Source organism: Cavia porcellus, unplaced genomic scaffold, assembly GCF_034190915.1.
Source record: "Cavia porcellus strain 051 isolate PalLab524CR breed Dunkin Hartley unplaced genomic scaffold, mCavPor4.1 scaffold_20, whole genome shotgun sequence".
Lineage (NCBI taxonomy): Eukaryota > Metazoa > Chordata > Mammalia > Rodentia > Caviidae > Cavia > Cavia porcellus.
Window position 1 is genome coordinate 33,074,308 of NW_026947503.1, and position 21,881 is coordinate 33,096,188.

Below are 21,881 nucleotides of genomic sequence, written 5' to 3' on the forward strand. Positions count from 1 at the left end.
TTCCCTGGGTTATCCATTCCCTCTGTCCAACTCAGCTATAAATCAGGGTCCCCTCAATACCACTATTATGAGTTTGATAACTTGCTTGAAAGACTCATAGAACTCAGAGAAACACCTTTCTATGATTACTAGTTTATTATAAAGGGTAACAAAGGATACAGATGAGCAGCCAATAAAGATGTACAATAGGGTGAGTCCAGCAGAGTCCTGGGCACAGGAGCTTCTGTCTTCATAAAGGCAGGGAGCACCATCCTCCTGCCACGTCCATGTGTCCACAGTCTGGAAGCTCTCTGAACTTTGTAGTTTAGGGATTTTTATGGCTTCATCACATCAGATGATTATTAACTCAATCTCAGCCTGTGCATGCTATGTGTCCATAGTCTTTGCAACAAGACCCCATCCCTGAAACTATTTAGGAGCCGACAAAGAATTACCTCATTCAAACAAGAAATATTCCTTACCAATAGGCAATTTGAAGAAATTTAAGAGCGCTGTGTCACATCAGGAATTGTGGTCAAGGAACTGGGGATGAGGATCTAATATATACTTCTTATTAAATCACAATATCACAGTATTATCTCAATAATACTTTCATTACAGGTTGAAGTCTACAGACCAGCTTAACTGATGAGTGGTAAGCTGCTCCCACTGGACAAATAGAAAATAATCAGATGGATAAACCACCTACAGAGCCACTTCAAGGAAGTCCACCTGTAAATGGAAATGCCTTGCATGGAATTTAGACACTAATGAGCTTTAATTCCAAAAGGGCCTAGGCACCTTGACCTTATCGTCTTGGCCTCTTACTTCCAATATCATATCTATAGCCATCTTATTGGGGTCTGTAGCACTGTCCACTAAACACAAAACCAGATATGAGTATTTTTTAATTCCATTACATGCCAACTATGGAGCCTGTGAGGCAGTTGGATAAATGTTTGCCAAAAGGAAGTAAATGTTAATATATATTATTCAAAAAGGTTTTATATCCATGGAAAACAGGAATAAAAATTTAAAAGCCAGATATTATACATAAGATAATTATAGGACTAACATCTATGCCTTACTGCCTGTTGGTTCCATACCAAGGTCTCAGGTTATGACATAACGGGTAAGTCCGCCCCCTCGGACCTCTGACAGCCTCCGGCAGTGTCGCAAAATATTCAGGATCCCATAAAACCTCTTGTCAGCCTTCAGAGTTGTGAACTCCTTTATGTCAGCTTCCACTATAAAATAACGACCTGAAAATAAAGATAGGAATGCTAACCTTTTAAGGTCGATTTTTAAGATGAGTCTTTGAGGTACTAAATTGTGAATATGAATAGCATTAATGTCTTTTTTATTTTAAAAAGAAAAAAAGTCAGAAAAGAAAAGCAAAAAGCAAAAGAGATAAACAACAACAACAAACCCAAAACAATAATATAGGTTTTCAAAACAGAATGAAAGAAATTTAACAACGGTTGTTATATTGCATAATGCTCTTTTTTTTCAAAGAAAGAAAAGGAAAATTTAAAAAAATTTTAAAAACACAAGAGGCAGAATACCGAATTTAAAAAATTAACATCATAAAATTGTTAGTTGATATATTACCCATTGTTGTCTTTAAAACAGTTGCCAAAGTCACAAAATCAAATCACAAAAAATGGCTAGACACTCAAACATTGAAAGTGCAAACCCTTCTGTTCAATGATCCAACAGAAATTCAGTAATATGGTCATCCATCTTACACACTATATATACTGATGTATCCTTTAGAGCATTTTCCTTCCCTTTCACAATATTTATTACACTTTTTTGATCCCATTATTCTGTCAGTTTTTATTATTTTTTACACCAGAGACAAAGTGATACTTCCTAATGTGTGTCTTGTTTATTTCACTAATGAGGATATTCTCAAGTTGCCTCCATTTACCTATGAAGGCCTCAAGGCCATCCTTTTTTATAGCCGAGTAGTATTCCAATGTATAGACATACCACTTTTTTTCTTCCACCCTTTGATTGATGGACATTTTGGTTGCTTCCAAGATTTAGCTATCTCAAATTGTGCTGCTTTGAACATGGGTACACATATATCACTATGACATGACCTTTTCAGTTTTTCTGGGAAAATACCTAGGAGGGGAATAGTTGGATTGAATGGAATTTCCAATCCTAGTTTTTTGAGGGATCTCCATACTGATTTCCACAGTGGTAGCACCAGTCTACACTCCCACCAACAGTGGAGAAGTGCTCCTTTTTCCCCACAGCCTCTCCAACATTTGTAATCAGTTGTTTTCTTGATGGCAGCCATTCTTTCCTGGATGAGATGAAATCTCAATGCTGTTTTAATTTGCATTTCTCAAATGGCCAGTGATGGTGAACATTTCTTCATGTATTTATTTGCCATTTGTATATCTTCATTTGAGAACTGTATGTTCATCTCCAATGCCCATTTTTGGAGAGTCTTTGAATTTGGGGGCTTGATGTTTTTCAGTTCTTTGTATGTTCTGGATATAAGTCCTTTGTCTGAGGGATTGTTGGTTAAAATTATTTTCCATTCTGTGGGTTTTCTTTTCACTTTGTTGGTGATTTCTTTTGAAGTGCAGAAACTTTTTAGTAATATGAGGGCCCAGTTGTTGATTCTTTGAAGTACTTCCCATGCGGTTTGTGTTTCATTCATGAATTCTCTGCCTACCCTAGGTCTCCAAGATTTCTACCTACCTTGTCCTCCAGCAATTTAGTGTTTCTCTTTTAAAATTTAGATCTCTGACCCATTTTGACTTTAGTTTAGTGTATGATGATAGGCATGGGTCTAGTTTCAGTCTTCAGCATGTGGAAAGCCAATTTTTCCAACATCATTTATTAAAGAGGCTATCCTTCTTCTCATGAACATGTTTAGCCCCTTTGTCAAATATCAGGTGGCTGAGTGTCTTTGTAGTAGTGTTTGTATCTTCTAATCTGTTCCATTGATCCTCAGGTCTATTTCTTTGCCAGTACCATGCTCATTTTATTACTGTGGCTTTGTAGTATAGTTTCAAGTCAGGAATTGAGATGCCTCCTGTCTTGCCTTTGTTGCCCAGAATCACTTTTTGCTATTTTATGTTTCTTCTGTTTCCAAATGAATTTTAGGAATATTTTCTCTAGATCTTTAAGGTATGTTAATGGTATTTTGATTGAGATTGCATTGGATCTGTGTAAGAGTTTTGGGAGTATGGCCATTTTCTAAATTTTGGTTCTTCCTAACCAAGAACAAGGAATATCCTTCCATTTTCTAATATCCTTTTCAATCTCCTTTTGTAGAGTAGTATAATTTTCATCATATACATCTTTTACATTCTTGGTTAGGTTAATTCCTAAGTATCTGATTTTTTTAGATGCTATTATGAAAGGCAATATTTCCCTAATTTCTCTCTCATAGTTTTTTGTTTGTGTATAGGAATGCTATTGATTTTTGAGTGTTGACTTTCTATCCAGCTATGCTGCTGAATTTATTACCTCTCTTAGTCTTTTAATGGAGTTTTTGGGGTCTTCTACGTAGAGTATTATGTCTTCTGCAAATAAAGATAATTTAACTTCTTCTTTTCCTATCTGTATTCCTTTTATTTCTCCCTCTTGTCTGATTGCTCTGGCTAATATTTCTAGAACTATATTGAAAAGGAGGGGTAATAATGGATATCCTTGTCTTGTTCTTGATTTTAGAGTGAAGACTTTCAGTTTTTGTCCATATAGTATAATGTTGGCTGTTGACCTTCATGAGATTGAGGTACATACTGTCTATTCCGAGTTTCTGTAGGGTTTTTATGATACACAGGTGTTGGACATAATCAAAAGCCTTTTCTGCATCTATTTAGATGATCACATGATTTTTATTTTTGGCTCTGTTAATGTAGTATAGTACATTTACTGATTTGCGTATGTTGAACCATTCCTGTATTCCTGGAATAAAATCTCCTTGAATCTGCATTCTGTTTGCCAGTATTTTATTGAGAATCTTTGCATCAATGTTCATTAGTGAGATTGTTCTATAGTTCTTCTTTTTGGTTGGGTCTCTCTCTGGTTTTGGTATCAGGGTAATACTTGCCTCTAAGAATGATTTAGGGAGGACTGCTTCTCTTTCAATTTCATTGAAGAGTTTGAGTATTGGCATCAAATTTTACCTAAATTTCTTACAGAATTCAGCTGTGAATCCATCAGGACCTGGCTTTTCTTTGTTGGTTTTAATCATGTTTTTGATTTCAGTAGCTGATTCTGCATTGTTCAAAATTGTATCTTCTGATTGAGCTTTGGTAGTTCATATGTTTCTAGAAATCTGTCCATTTCCTCTGTTTTCTACCCTATGTGAGTAGAGATTTTTCAAAGTAGGCTTTCATGATTTTTTGAATTTCCTTGGAATCTGTAGTAATTTCCCTCTTTTCAGTACTTATTGTATGGATTTGAAGCATTAATCACTCTTACTGTCATCATGTAATTAAAGTAAGAAATTGTATTCTTGCCAAAAAATAATGATTTTCCTACAACTGAAGTTGCATGATACTACTGTAGCATTTTAGCATTATATCCCTTATCCCTATGTACCTGTTGGTATCTCGTGAACAACACACTTTTCCAGAGGCAGGATGCACGAGAGGTTAACAGAAATGAACTCATAGCAGCTCTATCACTTAAATGGATGACTTGCATAAGTTAAGCAATATTTGCCTACACTACAAAATGGAATAAGGAAAGCTGGGTACAGTAGCCCCTACCTAGAATCCTAGCACTCAGGGGACTAAGGCAAGACAATCATGGATTCGAGGTCAGTCAATCCTGGAGACATAGTGAGTTCACTGGTAGTCAGGACTAAATAGAAATGCCCTCTCTCAAAAAGGGGTCTGGTAGGAGAGAGAAGGGTATTACGAGGACTAAACCTCTTAGCGCACTAACTGGCACCAGTATGTAGTATATAAACATGATCAACTGTGAACACTATTACTCCACTTCACAAAATATTGGATAGAGTTCTTCATCAATTATACTCCAAACAGTTGACATACGCACAAATATATAGTATCATTTTACCTTTAGTATCCTTTATTTCTTCATCAACAAATCTTTGATAGAGATTTCTGGTTACAGAATTCATAGACTTCTTTGGCTGATGAACAATCTTGTATTTGCTAACTACTGCTTTATTGATTTCTTTAATAACATCATTAATTTGACAATAGGTTAAGCGAGATTTCATGTACCTGTAAAAAAAAAAGTGTATAGTTCCTTTTTAAAAATCATTACACAAATTACTTTCTTCAAAAAATATACATAACTTTGTACATATCAAAGTATACTTTATAAAGTATCCATTATAAAAACAATTATATCAACTTCTGAGTATTCCAGACACAACTTACCATCTAAAAATTAAATACAGATGACAACATATTAATGCTCAGCTCTCCCAATATCCAAGTGCATTAATCTGTTTTCCACATTATACAGTACTAATACTACAACTTAAAATAAGGTTTTGAATTCTAATTAAAACAGACTGAACAACTGTAACTTTATTCAAACATTTTTAAAGTGTACAAAGGAAAAATATTAAGTGTTGAAAAAATATATAGCTCACACCACTGTTTTCTGGAAAAACTATTATGCATGTAGAGAGGGTTTAAAAATAAAAAAGGAAGAGAAGGAAAGGAACACAATAATAGACAAAGAAAGCCAGAAGAAAGATAACAATTGAGACACAGAACTGACGGGGCAAGGGATATAAAGCATGAAAAGCTTCTAAAGTTAAGCACGAAGGCAGAGAACCAGTGAGCAGCATGCTCTTTTTTACTGGTTGGCTCAAATTCTTTCAAAATATCTTCTCTTCAACTCTCAGTTCCACCTGTCAGCATGAACCTCATTCTTGTCTGTCCTCAGTGTCACCACAGGTCCAGTCTTACAATAAAAATAGGAGACTCTCAATTTTGAGGGGCTTGGATAAACTATGACCAAAACTCAGCTATATGCCTCAATACAAATTGTGAGTTCACAGTCTTAAACTCTGTCAAACGTTTCTATTTGAAATACCAGTTTTGAATCAAAATTCTTTTATGTAATGCAATAAAAGAATTTAAAGAATGTTCATCATTTCAAAAATATTTATTTTTATTATTTTTCTTCTCAAAATTCAATTTTGCAGATTTGCTTTTTCTGACTACAATTTCCAATTTGTAACATTCCTTCCAATTTGATAACATTCCTTTCTACAATGCTCTCAGGAATTCCCCAAGCCTTCTTGACTCTGCCCTTTATTTCTTTAATACTCATCCTCTATCACTGCCAACATTTCCTGTTTTAATTCCATCCTCAAAATTTACATAAATAAATAGCTTATCCTAATCTCACTTATGATATAACTCCTTAGTTTAAAAAATAAACATTTTATCATAGCTATTCCAATTTCCTTCAGCTCTTCGCAAAGCATTTTCTAAACTCTTTTACTTCATTGTTCCTTGTAACCCTTTGTTCTTCCCTTTCAAGTGACCAACTGGCAACAATTTTTAAAACAGTAGATAATGCTGGCAAAGATGAGATGAGAAAGGTATTCTTACATACCACTGACAGAAATAAAAATAAAAACCAGTGAGTAGAGCTCTGATGTGCAAAGAGCTGACCATCATTCCAGTCTTTACAAGAACAAACTAAAAATTACTACAATAATTTTTTCTAAAGTCATCACAGAATTGAGGTTACAGACCAAAGTACCTCCCCAAAACTGGAGAAACAAGCAAATACAAAACAAAACAATCACACCTTCCTGGTGAGAACTGGAGACAGAGAAAAAACAGGCAGTTAAGATAAAGACCTGAGTAAACTGAAAAAAACTCAGAAAATCCCAACACAAGAGAAAGAGGATTACTGAAGTCTTCCCAGGGAAGTTGGGGTGCAAGGTAAATCTGTTCTCCTGACATCAAAGGCCTAGCTAAACACTATACCCACAATGTTTCAGAGCAAGTCTGGGTAAACTGAGACATGCCTTCGGAAGTTGAAGTACAAGGGAAGTCTGTTCTGACCAGACTTCAGAGGCCTAGGTGAAAATGGCAACTGCATTATTTCACTTTCACCCAACCACCAAAATAGCTCACCAAAGTCTGCATATAAACCCCTGAACTTGGGCACCTCCTCACTGTCCTCTCTTGGAGACCCTCTCAGCCAGCGAAAGCGTTTCTGTTCTAACAAACTACACTTGGTTCACTCCCCAGTGCTGTGTCTGTGGACTTCATTCTTCATTATTCTCAGGACAAGAGCCCAGGGGGAGGAGAAAATGTGTAATATTAGGAGCTTCAGAATCCACTGGAACTAGTAACTACAGAAATAAACAGTAGCTGACAAGTTGCTGTGGCTCATTTTAGCCACATTGAAACTTGAAAACTCCTAGGGACTCACTTTACTTAGCCCTTAAAATTTCATAAATTTTCTCTCTAAGGCACCCCTCAACCTCAGGTTTTTATGGTTAAGTCCAGAGAAAAATTCTCTTGAGCTTTACAACAGGAAAGAAAATATATCACTTTGACATAGGGCAGGTAACCAGTGTGAATTACTACTACAGCAATTTTGTTTTGTAAAACTGTTTAGGCAATAATTATTTTCTAACAAAGATTATGCAACAAAAATGTAATACAAGGTAAAATTTAGAAATTAAGGAAAGTCCCAAAATTATGAGTTTAAGAACATGGGTTTTCATAAAGGTTCCCCGCTGTTGCATCTGTAAAAAGGAAAGGAAATCTCCTTCCGGAAAAGGCCTCTTGCCTTACACATTACTATATTCTTCTCAGTGTCACAGCACTTAGAAAACAGCACAGACTCAACCAAGTATGTGGTACAAGAAATAAGTGAAAACCAAACACACACTACTCTTCATTCTAATTCTCAGCTACACATCACACTCAATTTCCTTAAAAGCACAGCAAAACCAAAGTTACTTCGGAGATATAAATCTGTATCACAGAATGGTCTCTGGGAATAATGAGCAACCAACTGATCCATGTATGGCAGAAGAGCTTTTACAACTGAACAAAAAACATGATTTTAAACATTTCGAAAAGAAAAATATCCTACATTTTCACAGTACAATGTAAAACTATTTTAGACAAGATCACTATTTGAACACAGCACATTACAATATATATGATCAAGCTTTATAAATTAAACAATCATTACGTTGACTGTTACAGAGTTCAACATTAAAATGCAAATACTTACGAAGGAATTTCATTGAATTCATCAGTAGATATAAACAGCATTTCTTTGATAATTTTTTGTTCCTTGAGAGGCTTCTTTGTGGATTTAGATTCTTCAGCTTTGACTGGTTCTTCAGAGTCAAGATGTGCTCCATTAACCCTACACGCAGAGTATGTATAGGTTATTGTCAGAATGAAGCAGCATACTGGAAATTTTTCTCAACTGAAAATAATCAATATTCAACATATAACTCAGTTGTAATAATTTTTATCCAACAGTTTTTTCTATCCTTGAGCCTTCACCATGAAGACCTACCTAGTGAAAAGAACATTGAAAATTTCCCTAAATTTTAAAGAATATAGTTATATTTACTTACATACCCAAAACATGATATATATAGGTTATGTATTAGATTCTTTTCCCCCAGTGGGATAGAAATTAGTTCCTTACACATGCTAAATAAGCAGCCAAATGTTCCACAACTGAGCTACATGCCCAGACTTTATCTTTAAGAAAGGGTCCTAAATTGTACAAACTGGCTTTGAACTTCCTATGTTCTAGGGTGAGCCGGCCGAGTAGCTGGAATTACACATATGCACAACCATGCCTGGTGCTAGATATCTTCATCAAGAGTCCCACTGGCTCTTCAAAGTTCAACTATTCTTAGCTTCCAAAAAGTACCTCTTTCTGACTTCCATAGATTTGAATGTACAAATATCAGTTATCTTCCATTTGTTCTTATTTCTCTTCTTGGTTGCTGTTAATCACTGCCTATTGCACATTTTAATTGCTAGTGATAAGCATGGGTTGCCCTTGGATTCAATCTGCCCAATTTTATTTAATAAGAAGTCTAGTATGGCCTCTGTTGCACAAGTAATGCAGTCCATAAACAGGGTGTAGCTTCTAGGTCAGTGATGGCACAAACAGCCTACTGCAGCACGTGCACAATAGGTTCCTCCCCACTGTTCTAGGTTAAGTGCCAGAGAAGGAACAGATTTTTGCTGCCATAGGGCTTGAATGCCTTCAAAAAGAGATACTAGAAACAGAAAACAGTAGATCTAACACAGAATGATCCAAAAGGATCCTCAGAAACATGACAAATAAGAACCCAAGATGTCAGCAGAGAACCAAACAGAGCACAGCCAGGCCCAACGGGATGATGTGGACTGTCAACACAAAAACGTCCAGTGAGAAAGTACCATCATCCTAACATCCTAACATCCTTTTTCCATGGAGAAAGCAAATTTTTCCTGTACTTATTTATCTTGATTATGTGCTGAGGAAGTTCCCAGTTGTTTCTGCAGGCCCTGACATGTCTATCACTGGATAACAGCATTTCAGCCTACAGAAAGGTTTTGTTTTGACCTAACCCCGAGAGCTGAAGGTAGGTCATACTGAGTCCCTGTTCTTTAGCCACATTCCTGCTGGTTTGTCCACTCTGACAGATAACCTCTGATGACCTCTGCTCCCTATTATTCCCCTGTGACCTTGTCTAGTTGTCTTCTCTTCTTGCAGGAAAATTCCAAGCACCTTGAACATGCCTGGAGACAACACTACCCTGGCTCTTTTTCTTGGAAGGCTTGTGTTTGCCTTTCAACTTCTCAAGTTTAATCAATATTCTCTTCATGGAAAGGCAAGATTATCATAAAGGCCAGGAGAGTGATTACCCAAAAGGAGGGTGCACTAGAAAAAAGTTTTTAAGCTACTGTAATCTGACTACTAGATACATAAATGTTTATTATTCTTTGATTTGTACAAATATTTTAATCACTTCCCTGTATATATGGTTCATTTCAAAAGTTAACCATAAAATGTTTTTATCTATTCAAAGCACTTTTTAGAGCTAAAATCTTGGTGGCAGAGGACTGGAGAGATGGAAGTGGGAAAGTACCATGCTAGAAAGACAGAACACAGGACTTCTCAAATCATAAAGATAAAAGATAGTGAAAGAGCCTATTCAGAGCCAGGGAATTAGAACAAGGGAGAGGCAGAATGGATGGCAAAGGCTAGGGGAGTGTGACAGCATGAAGATGCCAAGTCCCTGCCCTGGTGACAGAGAAATGAGACAGACCAGCAGTCTGGATAGACACGTAACAAGACAGGCAGTGAGCTCAGCCTTTGACTTGTAAAGTTTGAAAAGAGAAATTCCCTCAGCAAATTCCCAGAAAGCCACGAATCCTTAGAAATAGATACCATGTCAAGGCTGGAACTGGACATTTAAGAGCATTGACATTGGGGTCAGGTAAGAAGGAGTGACGCAGCTTCAGGGAAGGCAAGCAGAGGCAGCAGCCTCAGGAATGTGGGCTGATGGGCAAAAAAGCACCACAGAAGTGCACGAGGCAATCTCAAACAAAAAGGAAAACAAAATCAAGCCGAAGGAAGGCTTTCTGGCTTCTTTGTGAACTGCAAGCAATCAGTTTCACAAGCATGGTGGTGATGACGGCCAAAAAGCTAGACATTAGGGCCTCTGGGAAAAAGACAGCACAAACATATACTGCCAGTAAAGAGACAGAGAGAACCAGGATGGAGGTGAAAGACAGAAGAAAAGCAGGATTATATTCCTTTGGCTATTTTTCAGAAGAAAAGTTCATCAAGCTGATTCTTACGCTAAGGCAGTGGTTCTCAAAGGTCAGGGAGATTTTGCTCATAAAAGACAGTAGGCAACTTCTGAAGACCCTCTTCATTGTCATGACAAAGAACCGACCTCAAAAGGCAATGAACAGAGGTTGAGAAACTGCTCTAAGAGAAAGAATGAGAGGAAAAGGAGCAAAGGAGCCTCTGGAGCCTGGCTCTCAGGAAAGGGGGACATTTCCCTCAGAGAGGTAGGATAAGAAAACGATGAGTCAAGAGAGAGGCTCACACTGTTTCTGGTGCAAGTCACAAAACACTCGTTAATAAAACTGCAGGTATGTGACTGAGCAAGTCTTTGAGGCGTCTGTTTTCACGGATTTACAAATACAGACAGTAAGAATAATTATGAATATACTTACGGATTCTGTGTTACTGTTACTTGAGGCAAATGGGGAGGAATGTTTTCATTCAGATGTTCCACATCTTTATAATCTTCTTCAAGCAAGTCACTGAGTTCCTAAAATGTTTTAAAAAGGCTCATGAATAAGCCTCGTTCCTTCCTGTGAGTGTCCTAAGATATCACCAAAGGCAGGGGACTATGAATAGTCCCCAGGGGTAAGAACGGGGGAATGCTGACCTCTAGAGCTCTTTTTTTGGACGGTAATATATTTTGCTCTACTGTATTTTTCAGATAGCAATCTCTGTAATCCTATTACAACTACAAAGCAAGGTTGAGGTTTAAAAGTTTAAGTCTCTTCCAAGTATTTTAACCTTAATTAAGAAACAGATGAAAGGAGAAATGTTTTTCATTTTGGCAAATTGCTTTTATTGACTTAGCACACATTCTGTGTTACCTGTGTGATAGCACCAGAGAATGTCCACATGATGACAAGCATGAGCTGTTGCCTGGAATGATTTCCACATCAATATTTGTATATCCCAGCTTAATAAAAACTTCTTGATCATAACTGTATTTTGTTTTCTTTAACTTCCACTAGAACTTAAGGCACTGAATTTGTGCAAAATTTAGTAAAAAAATATTCTGTGCCTTTGGATACTTGTCATCTGACTTTCAATATTCCCTTAAACATTTTCTAAGCTTGCACCAAATCCTGGTGTTCTTGGATAGATTAGAACTGAAATATGAGTGTTGGTTTGGAATTTATGATAGTTTTCTTTTGCACAGCTAAGTGATACTCATAGACACTAATTTCATTTTGACTAATAGAAGGATGGGCACAAGCATGCCCATTGCTATAGCTGAAAGTATTTAGTAATTTACCAAACTAAGAACATTATAAACTTAAAGATATTATAAATTACCTGCTGATTAGAATTTTATTTGTTGTCTTTCTGTTTCTTCATTAGAAAAACATTACCTTGAGTGAACTGCTGATTTGTTCTTGATATCGAATTTCCAATTCAAATTTGTTTAGAAGTTCATTTACTATAATGATCTCATCTCCTATTTTATTTAATACAGTCTTTAAGGTAGGGTCCTGGCCTGTTATAAGAAAAGATAAAGCAGGGGGAAAAAAGCATATAAACTAAAACAAAATACCCATGAAAACCCTTGAAACAGATAGCCAAGCCTTAGTGACACAGAGAGTAGAGAAAGGACCGCTGTTTTAGTCCTGGCACCTGTTTCCATAGATAATCTGAAAATTTCATTTCAAAGTCATATGGTGAGGCATTTATAAAATGTCCCTTACACTTTGGTTTCTGGCAAGTTCTTCCACTATAATAAAATACTTAGCAATACTGAATAAAAGAAATACCTTTCTACATGCTTAGATGAACTTTCCTGAGAATTAGTTACATCTCCAAGGGATCCAATATGAAGAGGGATCCACAGATGAAATACCATTAGTGAGCTGATGTTGCAGTAGTCTGCAGGGTGGAGGAAGGTTGAAGAGAAGGCTGTCAGCCTCAGCAACTGGATATATTTCACTTTAAAGGGGACAAGATCCAAGGCTTTGAGGCCTCAAAACACAGGGTATTGGAAATGGGTATCTCAAATGGGGTCAGGATCCATCTTTCTTGAAAGTATGTCTTGAAAAAGTCTAAACAGGCTGGGGAAATAAGCTTATGTTTTGGACTGGCTTTCAGGTATGCATGTAGAGGGAGAGTAAGGGTAAGGCTGAGAGTTCTCTTTGGAAATTTGGAATATATGTTTGAGATTCATATTTATATTATCTATACTACTCAAAGTTGCTAACTAGAAAAAAATAACATACAAAGTCTCAGGCTAGTGATAAGTCTGTGGTATCTGGAAAATAAATCAGGAGACATATATAAAGCAGCATGTTTTTATCTTCACAGCCCCATCTCCTAACACCTCTCTCTAGCTTCATAAATTTGATGAGAAAACCAGAGTTCTTTCCTCCCTAGAAATAGAAAAGATAATTTAAAAGAACAAAAACACAAAAGAAAAATTATCCTTACAATTAAATCTTTCCCTCTGCATTCCCAGCAACCAAACAATGAAACACATATAAATAAAACCATACTTTGGCCATTTCTGTAGATTACAGAGGCAGTAGACATTAGATGATTCAACCTAAAGTCAGAAACACCATTACCTATCTAAAGCTACTGAAAAAAATAAACGAAAGTACACAGTAAATGCTAACTACTACTCATCATAATTAGGAGTATATTATTTTATCTAATGGAGCAATGTGAATTGCCTTTTACATTCAGCTCATAACCACTAAAACAAGAATTCTGATGTCCCTACTGAGAGTAATTGCAGAGGGTTAAATAACTAGAAGGGTACAATATCTCTTCCCTATACACAGGTATCTCAAATAACTTGTTTTTGTTTTTATTTTATGAAATAAAACAAATTTTCATAATCCAATAACAAGAGAAACCCACAGTTATTTAGTCACCTAAATATTAAAGTTTTCATTACTGATTTATAATAATATAATCAGATGAGATCAGGCACATTCAGAGTGGTATAGCTATAGAAAATATAGTAATATAATCAACTGAACAAACTCTTTTTGATAGGATTCATTTACTAAGTTACAACAGTAAAAGTGCAAGCTACAAAGTTTTATTAAGTAGGCTATGGAAACAAATTGTTCTCCTCATCTACAAAATGACAGTTGTCCAGTGTAGTAATCTAATGGGCCTGCAGTTTCAGCCAGGTCTCTGTTTCAGAGGGGTCTTTCGAATCTAGTATTATAGATCTCCAAATTACAATGGCACCTTGGGGCAACAACACTTTCCTTGGTGAACAATTTGGTTCACAAACAAAAGCATTTGGCAAAATTTTGTTTTTGTTTATAAACTCTACATGGGGTGGCAAACATGACAGGGGCCATCTTTCCCACACAAACACAAGTATGGCCTTTCCAAATCTGCAGAACAAATTAAATTCTTGAACCAAGGAACCACTGCATAATGAGGTATGATCCAAAAATAAAGTGAATAGACAATTTATTATGGTAAAAGACACACTTCCATTAATCTCCCTTAAAATACTCCCCCTCACTTCAAATACACATTGTTCTTGCCAGTTTCTGAAGCAGATCAAGAAGTCCACCTTAGTGTCTTCAGTTGAGATATCACTTAACCACATACATCATTCAAAATGGAATAATAAGCAAAATGTATATTGTACCTAAAGTCAGTGAATCTGTTTTACTTACCAAGATTTCTTAAAGACAGTGTTTTTTTAATGTTGCCAATCTTTTCATTAACATGAGAGTATAACTGTTCCAGCTCCGAGGTCATTTTAATCCTGTGAATGAAAAAATATAAACCTTTTTCTAAAGGAGGAAGAGGGAGGAGGGGAGGGGAAGGGAAAAAGAAGGGAGAGGAGTCAAACCAGATAAATTTCTGTTCATTTTCAAAATCCAAAAATGGTAAACACTGAGTAAATCACATTATTTTGAAAGTACAAAATGGCAGTGTGTTGCAATCTACAAATTCATTTTCTAACCAAAGTACAGTACTTGGGTGTCTTAAGTCTTCTGCAGTTAATAAAACTCCAAATTAGGATACAAGGAATGATCCTAGATGACACATTAATGATTCAGAAAGATAAAAGTACTATTTATATATAAAACAACATCGGCGCTTCTTTTAAAAATTCAAAATATACCTGCATTTTAAAGAAACACTTTAATTTCGAAACGGGCCCGGGGAAATATTTTGAATGGGACTTCGAACTGTGCGACCCAAAGGGAGAAGAGAAGAGAGGGGAAGACAGTTCCTAGTCTCTCTGAGGGCAAGTTAGACGGAGCTGCTCCACTCTGGCCAAAGAATAAAAAGTTTAGTCCTCCCCGTCGGGTGGGCCGCAAGCCCTTACTTGTCAAGGGACGCATCCGGATGCCTTGAGGCCAGAGACCCCAATGCCAGACTCCTACCTCGCGCCAGTTGGGCAGCAAAGGGTCCACTCGCCGCTGAGCTGCCAGCTAGGAAAACTAGTCTCTGTCAGAACCCAGCGACCGCGGGACGCAGCTCTCGAAGTGAAATTCAAACTAGCCGCCCAGTACCGCGCGCGCAAGCGCACTTGCGATCTCCCAGAGCGCAGGCTCAGTGGCCGCGGGCGTTTCCGGGTTGTCTCCGACCTTAGTTAGGCGGGTCCGGGGGCGGGTCCAGGGGGCGGGTCCGGGGGCGGGTCCGGGGGCGGGTCCGGAGGATGGATTTCGCTAGAGTGGGCTCAACAGACTGCCACTCTGACTCCCAGCGGTCATGTGTTATCTCACTCACCCACCCCGACCTCTTTCCTTCTAGCACTCAAGTGCTGGAGGGATAAAATGCCAAAGTTGCAAAATCTACTCCAGGGAGAGTCACTCACGGCAACTTTGGCATATCTCAAAGGCTAGACACAAATCATTGAAATCAGGCACTCCAAAGGCAAGGCCTGCATCTTTGTTTTTAAAATACCCCAGATAATTCCAAACAGCAGGCAAATTGGTGAGGTAAAAGACAGAGCCTCGGGGCTGGGGATTTAGCTCAGCGGCATAAGCACCTGCCTTGCAAGCAGGCAGTCGTGAGTTCAATCCCTGGTACCGATAAAAAGGAAAAAGACAAAAAAAAAAAAAAAAAAAAGACAGCGCCTCTGAAGGGGCAATGCAAATTTAAAATTCTGTAAAGCAAGAGTTTAATTTTCTCTACTGAAAAGGAAAGGCATCCCAGTATGGGAGTAGTAGCTCCATAGTAAAGTTTTCAAGTTCTTCACATTTTTCACCTCCATCATCCGTAATATCCTGACAACTTTCCCAGTCCCTCTTTTTTATTAGGACATGTTTGCAGTCTATAATGTGTGGAGTTGGTACATGTGCAAACACGTCTTTTCCTTTTTTCATCCCTTAAACTTCCTTTCCCTGCCTCTTGATCCCCTTCCCATTTGAGAAAGAGCTATCTCTCTACTCACTATTATCTATATATCTTTTATTTCGCTCTTCATATTTGGATTTTTCATATAAGAGAAACCATGCAATATTTAAGTTTGTGCATCTGGTTTATTTCATTTAACATTATTGTCTCAAGGTGCATCCATTTTCCTACAAATGACTCAAGTTTATCTTTCTTTGTGGCAGAATAGTACTCCCTTGTGTGTAAGTATATTTGTCCTAGGCAGTGGAAAAGAGAAGGAGGCAAAGGTGATAGGCTCATCTATTAGCCATCACCTTTAAAGTGTTTTCCTAGCCCCAGAGCCTGCCTGTATCCACTTTTCACTGGTCACTCATAGCTGTAAAGTAGATAAGAAAAAGTCTTCAGGGCCGAGGATTTAGCTCAGTGGCATAAGTGCCTGCCTGGCAAGCATGAAGTTCTGAGTTCTATCCTCAGTACAAAAAAAAAGCCTTCAAACAAATTTTAATCTGGGTGGTTGAACTGAATTGTAAAGAGTATAGGAGGTCAATTTGTAAGAGAGAGTGAGAGCAAAGATACTGAGAAGGTGAAGAAGTTCAAAACATGGCACCCTGAAATATGCCACTTTGGCATATTGATTATTTTGAGTACTTAAAATATGGCACACACAACAAAGAGATGAGGGAGGACATTATAGTGGGGCAAACTGGCTGAGCAAATGTACTTACCAGAATACAGGGATTGAACACTTGAAGCCAATCAGAAAGTGCTATTTAATTCTAAATTTACATATGGTGCAAAATCAAACAATTTTTGATAGGACAGCCTAGAGTTAATGAAAGATTCCCCACCATTAATCTCATGGTGACTGTGAGCTTCTTTCAGTAACTCGCTCTTATTTATTCATTAGAGTATATTTCTTTTCTCACTGTTAGTAAATGTAAATTCTCACTAAATTTTCATGACTCTTGTCCAATTCTTTGTTTTGAACACCAAGAACTTGGAAAGATCCTCCAAAAGAAACCTTTGGTCTCTAAAACTGATAACAGACACATCAGCAGATAAAATTGCCATGTGAAAGATGACCTCTGCCAAGGAAAAAGTGACATAGAAGTGGGTCCATAAACAATATAGGAATCCAAACAGCTAAATTTACAAACCTGGAATTTAATTATCTGAGCTCAGCAACCACTCGCGTGGACCCATGTCAGAGTCTCACCACCAAGTGGCCACGCACTGGAAAATTACAAAGCTTTTAAACAGAGAATCGCAAAAAGACATCGTGTTGGAAACAATTTAGTTAGAATCTTACATTAATTTTTGGTTGACACCTGTATCCTGCTTCTTTTGTTGAGCAGGTTAATTTTGTCTTGTGGGTACAACTCATTCTGCTTTTCTCGTGGGACTTATACTCTGAGTAATTTTCCATTTTCCTGGTCAAATACAGGACACTATTTAAACGCAGGGCTCAAGATGTGTCTTAGTCACTTTATACTCGTCGCTGAGACAAAATACCTGAAGCCCAAAGTTGGGAATGGAAAGGTTAATTTCTTACAGTTTTTGGAGGTTTCAGTCCACACTCAGTTGGCTCCAAGACAGGCAGGCATGGCTGGGCCGCAGTTCATGTTGGCCACCCACAGCAAACTCGAACCAGCAAAGAGAAAAACACACCTTCTTCCTGCCATTACATCACATCCTGGCTCCACCCCAATGTGGGTGGAGGACTGACACCATCAATCCAAGCACTATACAATGAACCATCACAAATGAACAATGCAAACTCATGAGGCCTGGGGGACACAAACATAAACCATGACAAGATGGCATCAGCTATGCCAAGCTAAAACAACGTAAGATAGAAGGAATGAAAATAGGTAAAAGCAGACAAAGAAAACTGTAATTTTAATGTTTACTTTTCATAAAAACTGCAAATTAAAGACATAGCAACTTTTAACTTTTATTAGTTTTAAAGACAATAAGCCTGGGCTATTCCTTTTGCCTGTAATTGAAACTTGTCTTTCTTTTAACTGTAAATGGGCTTTATTCACCTGTGAATAAACCTTTTTTTTTTTTTTTTTTTTGCCTGTAAAATGAGATTTCGGTTATGGGTGACCATGCCATCACCTTTCATCTGTTTTTGTTGTTATTGTTATATTTATCTGATTATGTTTTTATTTTGCCTTACTCTTTTACCTTTCATCTGTAAATTGAACCTCATCTTTGCACAGATTTACAAATTCCACAGATTTCCACTCCAAATTCCCATAAGTACCCACCTCAAAGCCACAAAAGCCCCTCTCTCTGAATGGTATTCAGTCTAAATTTGAGTGTGTACTTTAAAATTGTGTCTAGAAAAATCTTTTTATGTCTCTTACTGACACATCCTAAAAATTCTTTTTCTGTGATTGAAGTCAATGAATCTGCAAACAGCCCGATGGGCAAGTCAAGAAGCTTTCCCCATTTCTGCTTTGAGAGCCTCCTTGGACCCTGACTGGTGACAGAAAGAAACATATTTATCACCAGAGACGAGAAGTTAAAGATAAGAGAAATACGTGTAAACAAACTGTTAAACTAGTCCTTTTCTTCCTAGTTACTGTTCCATCATTAATTGCGCTAACTCATGCCCTTCGCTTCATTACATAGTCTCACTATTACAACCCACTGTCCTATTTAGTATACAGACATTCAGTTCAGTTTCTCTGGATCTTTGTTTTCCTGTAAGGGCTCCCATCTACATGTAAACATTTTAAAATGTGCATGCATGCAAAATGTTTGAGTGAGACTCAAACAAGAATCACATATTTTCCTTAATATATGGAATTCAAAAGCAAAAGAAAACAAGAAGATAATGTGAAAGAAAAAGGGATACTACGATTAGATAAGCGGAAGGGAAAAAAAGGGAAAGGGAAAGTAATGGGGGAGTGAATATGATCATAATATGTTATACTCATGTCTGAAAAAAACTACTCACAAACCAGGCCACAAAATAAATCTCAGTAAACTTCAAACGAGTAAACTCAAACATCTTTAAAAATAAAAATGTGTATTCTCTGCTCTTGTTAATCTATTTCATGTTTGTCCCAGCTAGAGACACTAGTATAGTAGAAGAAAATGTTGCTCAGGTAGGCTACTTGTGCTTATTTTTTGAAACTTATCATAACTTGGGGAATATGATGCAATAAGAAACACAGGCTTTCTCCCAACCTCAAAAAAGTATAGGAGCTGAGAATTTAGCCCAGTGGCACAAGCACTAGACTGTCAAGCATGAGGTTGTGGATTTGATCCCCAGAACCAAAAAAAAAATACATTAGTAGAATCTGTTTGGTGAAACCACTTTGAATTGTGGAGTCTATTTAAGACTTGAGACTTCCAGAGGAGAGCTTAGATGATAAGCTGTGATTAATGTTATCAATTATAGCTTCTATGGCAGTAGCAACTACCCATTTCCAATGCGCAGGTCCATGAGAGGCAGTTGTACACACAAGAGCCAAGGTTGGAAAAAAAGGACCTTGTCCATCAAATATCTAGGATTTGGGATCTGATCACTGCTACTTTACAACAGCTTAAAACTTGAAACTACTATTTTAACAATCCTCAAAGAACTAAAGGGAGATGTGTATAAAGTTAAGAAAAATTATATATGAACACAATGAAGATACCAATAAAGTTATAAGAAACCTAAAAATATAAATTCTGGTATTTCAAGAAATTCAAGCCTTTTGGGCTTGAAGGACCTTGAAGACAGGACCACGGAAGTTACTGAGCTGAGAGATAAAAAAAGGCTTGAAACATGTAGACAGAGCCGCAGTAGTGTACACTCTCAGGCAGACCAATATGCACTGTGGGAGTCCAAGTAGGAGAATGGAGACAAAATGGGGAGCAAAGAATAGGTAAAGAAACAATGGCTGAAAACTGCTCCAAATTTGTGTGAAATGTGAATATAAACATCCAAAAAGCTCAATGAATTCTAAGTTAGATTAAGTCAAAGAGACTCACACCAAAACAGTTGAATTATTAACAGACAGTGATGACGTAGGTGACTTATCATATATAAATATTCCTCAATAAGATTATCAGCTGGTTTCCTTGCTGCAGCAGTGACAGAAGGTAAGAGGTGTTTGGGTCATCAGGACAGAGCCTTCATAAATGGATTCATTCTCACTCTTAAAAGACTAGATTAGTTACCATCACAGTGGCTTGTTATACAGATAAGCTACCCTTCATGTTTTGTCTGTTCTGCACATGCTAGCTTACCTGTCTGCTTTCTAGCATAGGATGAGGGTCTTCCTGACACCATGTTCTTAGAATTCTTACCCTCCAGAACCAGGCTCCCAAACTCTTGATTAATTGATTAATCCCAGCAAGGCAGAAGCAGGTTTATAGGCAGGGCAGTGGATAATCCCAGTGAGTCTGTACCTTTAGTTCCACTGAAGTTCAGGCTGGTTTCTGGCTGGAACCAGATTTGTCCAACAATAGTTGTGCAATAGTCCATGTGCCTCTTGCTGGCTTGAATTCAGCTCCATGACCCTTTCTCTGGCAGTCACTAGATGAAGCTGGGCAGCAGCTGTTTGGAATTGTGAACTCAGTTGACCCCTCTCCATGATGGCTACAGGACACTTGCCCTCTACAGTTGGTGGGAAAGCATCTGAACCTAGATAACTCACCAGCCACTACAATCTGCTGGGTTCACTGCATTCCACTCATGCACTTTTCCATGGAGGCTTCTGCAGTCAAGAATAATGACCACACATTTGCAAATTTGAGCCACTCCTCACATGCAACGAGTGTGGGCTCAGGGAAGCTGGCTGCTTCCTCTTTCTTCTTCACTGAAGCCTCTCTCTTTTCTCTCCCTGTGGGCTTCAATTCTTACTTCAGATCTTTCCTGTGTCCCCAGGCTCCCACTTCTTCATGTTGCTGTGTTCCAGTGTCTGTACACCAAATCTCAGAGAGGTTATTCTCAGCTGCTCACCACTCTGCCATCTGAAGTCTCAGATAATGATAATGGATGCACATTAGATCTACTCAACTGTGTGCTTAAAAATGATTAAGATAACAACTTTTATGTGATATTATCAGTTTGACCCAAACAGAGTGCTTGTTCTCTCCCAGAATTGTAGAGCCAATAAATAAATTAAGTCATTTCAACACAGTAATGAAAGAAGACTTATTCATGGCCAAAGAACAGGAAAACCAGGGGGTAGAGTTAGAAAATTAACTTCTCAAGTCTGGGAAAATGGCAGAACAGTAAGCAGCAGAGAAAATAGCCTGTCTGAGAGAAACAGTCCAGATGCTGGAATATAGCATACTGGAAAAGACAAGAAGGAAAGAAGTGGGTCCTCTCAACCTAGGAAGAAACTAAAGTGAAAATTGAAGCCCACTGAGAGAATTAAAAAAGAAAAGAAAAACTTAAACAGAAGGAAGTAGCTTCTGGCACTTTTACTGGAACCAGAAGTGCTGCTGGGATCTGGAGACGCATGGGCACAGTGGAGCTGGTGGCTAGGAGGCTAGAAGGCCTCGGTGGGGAGATGCGTGGCAGAGGAGAGCAGCAGACCAGAGATCTGCACTGGCTGGCAGTAAGTGTGTAGAACTCAGTTCTCCATGGGAGTGGGAGATTAGCTGGGTGCTATTTTGGAGTTGGGCAGGATAAGCCTGGAAACAGAACTGCAGCTGGCTTTGTTCAGTCACTCCTAGCTCAAAGCAGACTGGTGGAAATTGCTTGGACTGAGTCCTGCCTCCTGCATGGTCCAATAGCCACTACCAAGGTTTCCCTAACTCTATCCCTAACCAAC

The 21,881-nt window shown here is 37.9% G+C and overlaps 1 protein-coding gene across 4 annotated transcripts; it reads right to left on the minus strand.

Moving 5' to 3' along the window:
* Positions 1-116: 116 nt before the first annotated feature.
* Positions 117-20,591, minus strand: Ska1 (spindle and kinetochore associated complex subunit 1). 4 transcript variants are annotated; one of them, XM_063231648.1, is made up of 8 exons: positions 20,347-20,549; positions 17,648-17,882; positions 14,421-14,512; positions 12,138-12,262; positions 11,178-11,275; positions 8,209-8,346; positions 5,038-5,207; positions 117-1,241 (listed from the first exon to the last, which is right to left on the minus strand). In XM_063231648.1, the coding sequence occupies exons 3-8, from the start codon at positions 14,503-14,505 to the stop codon at positions 1,093-1,095; spliced, it is 765 nt and encodes a 254-aa protein (XP_063087718.1). In that variant the 5' UTR covers positions 14,506-14,512; positions 17,648-17,882; positions 20,347-20,549; the 3' UTR covers positions 117-1,092. The 4 variants fall into 4 exon arrangements, with proteins under 4 accessions (XP_063087718.1, XP_063087719.1, XP_003474094.1 ...); XM_063231649.1 differs by lacking the exon at positions 17,648-17,882 and having other exon boundaries at positions 20,509-20,591; XM_003474046.3 differs by lacking the exon at positions 17,648-17,882.
* Between the last annotated feature and the right edge of the window lie 1,290 nt (positions 20,592-21,881).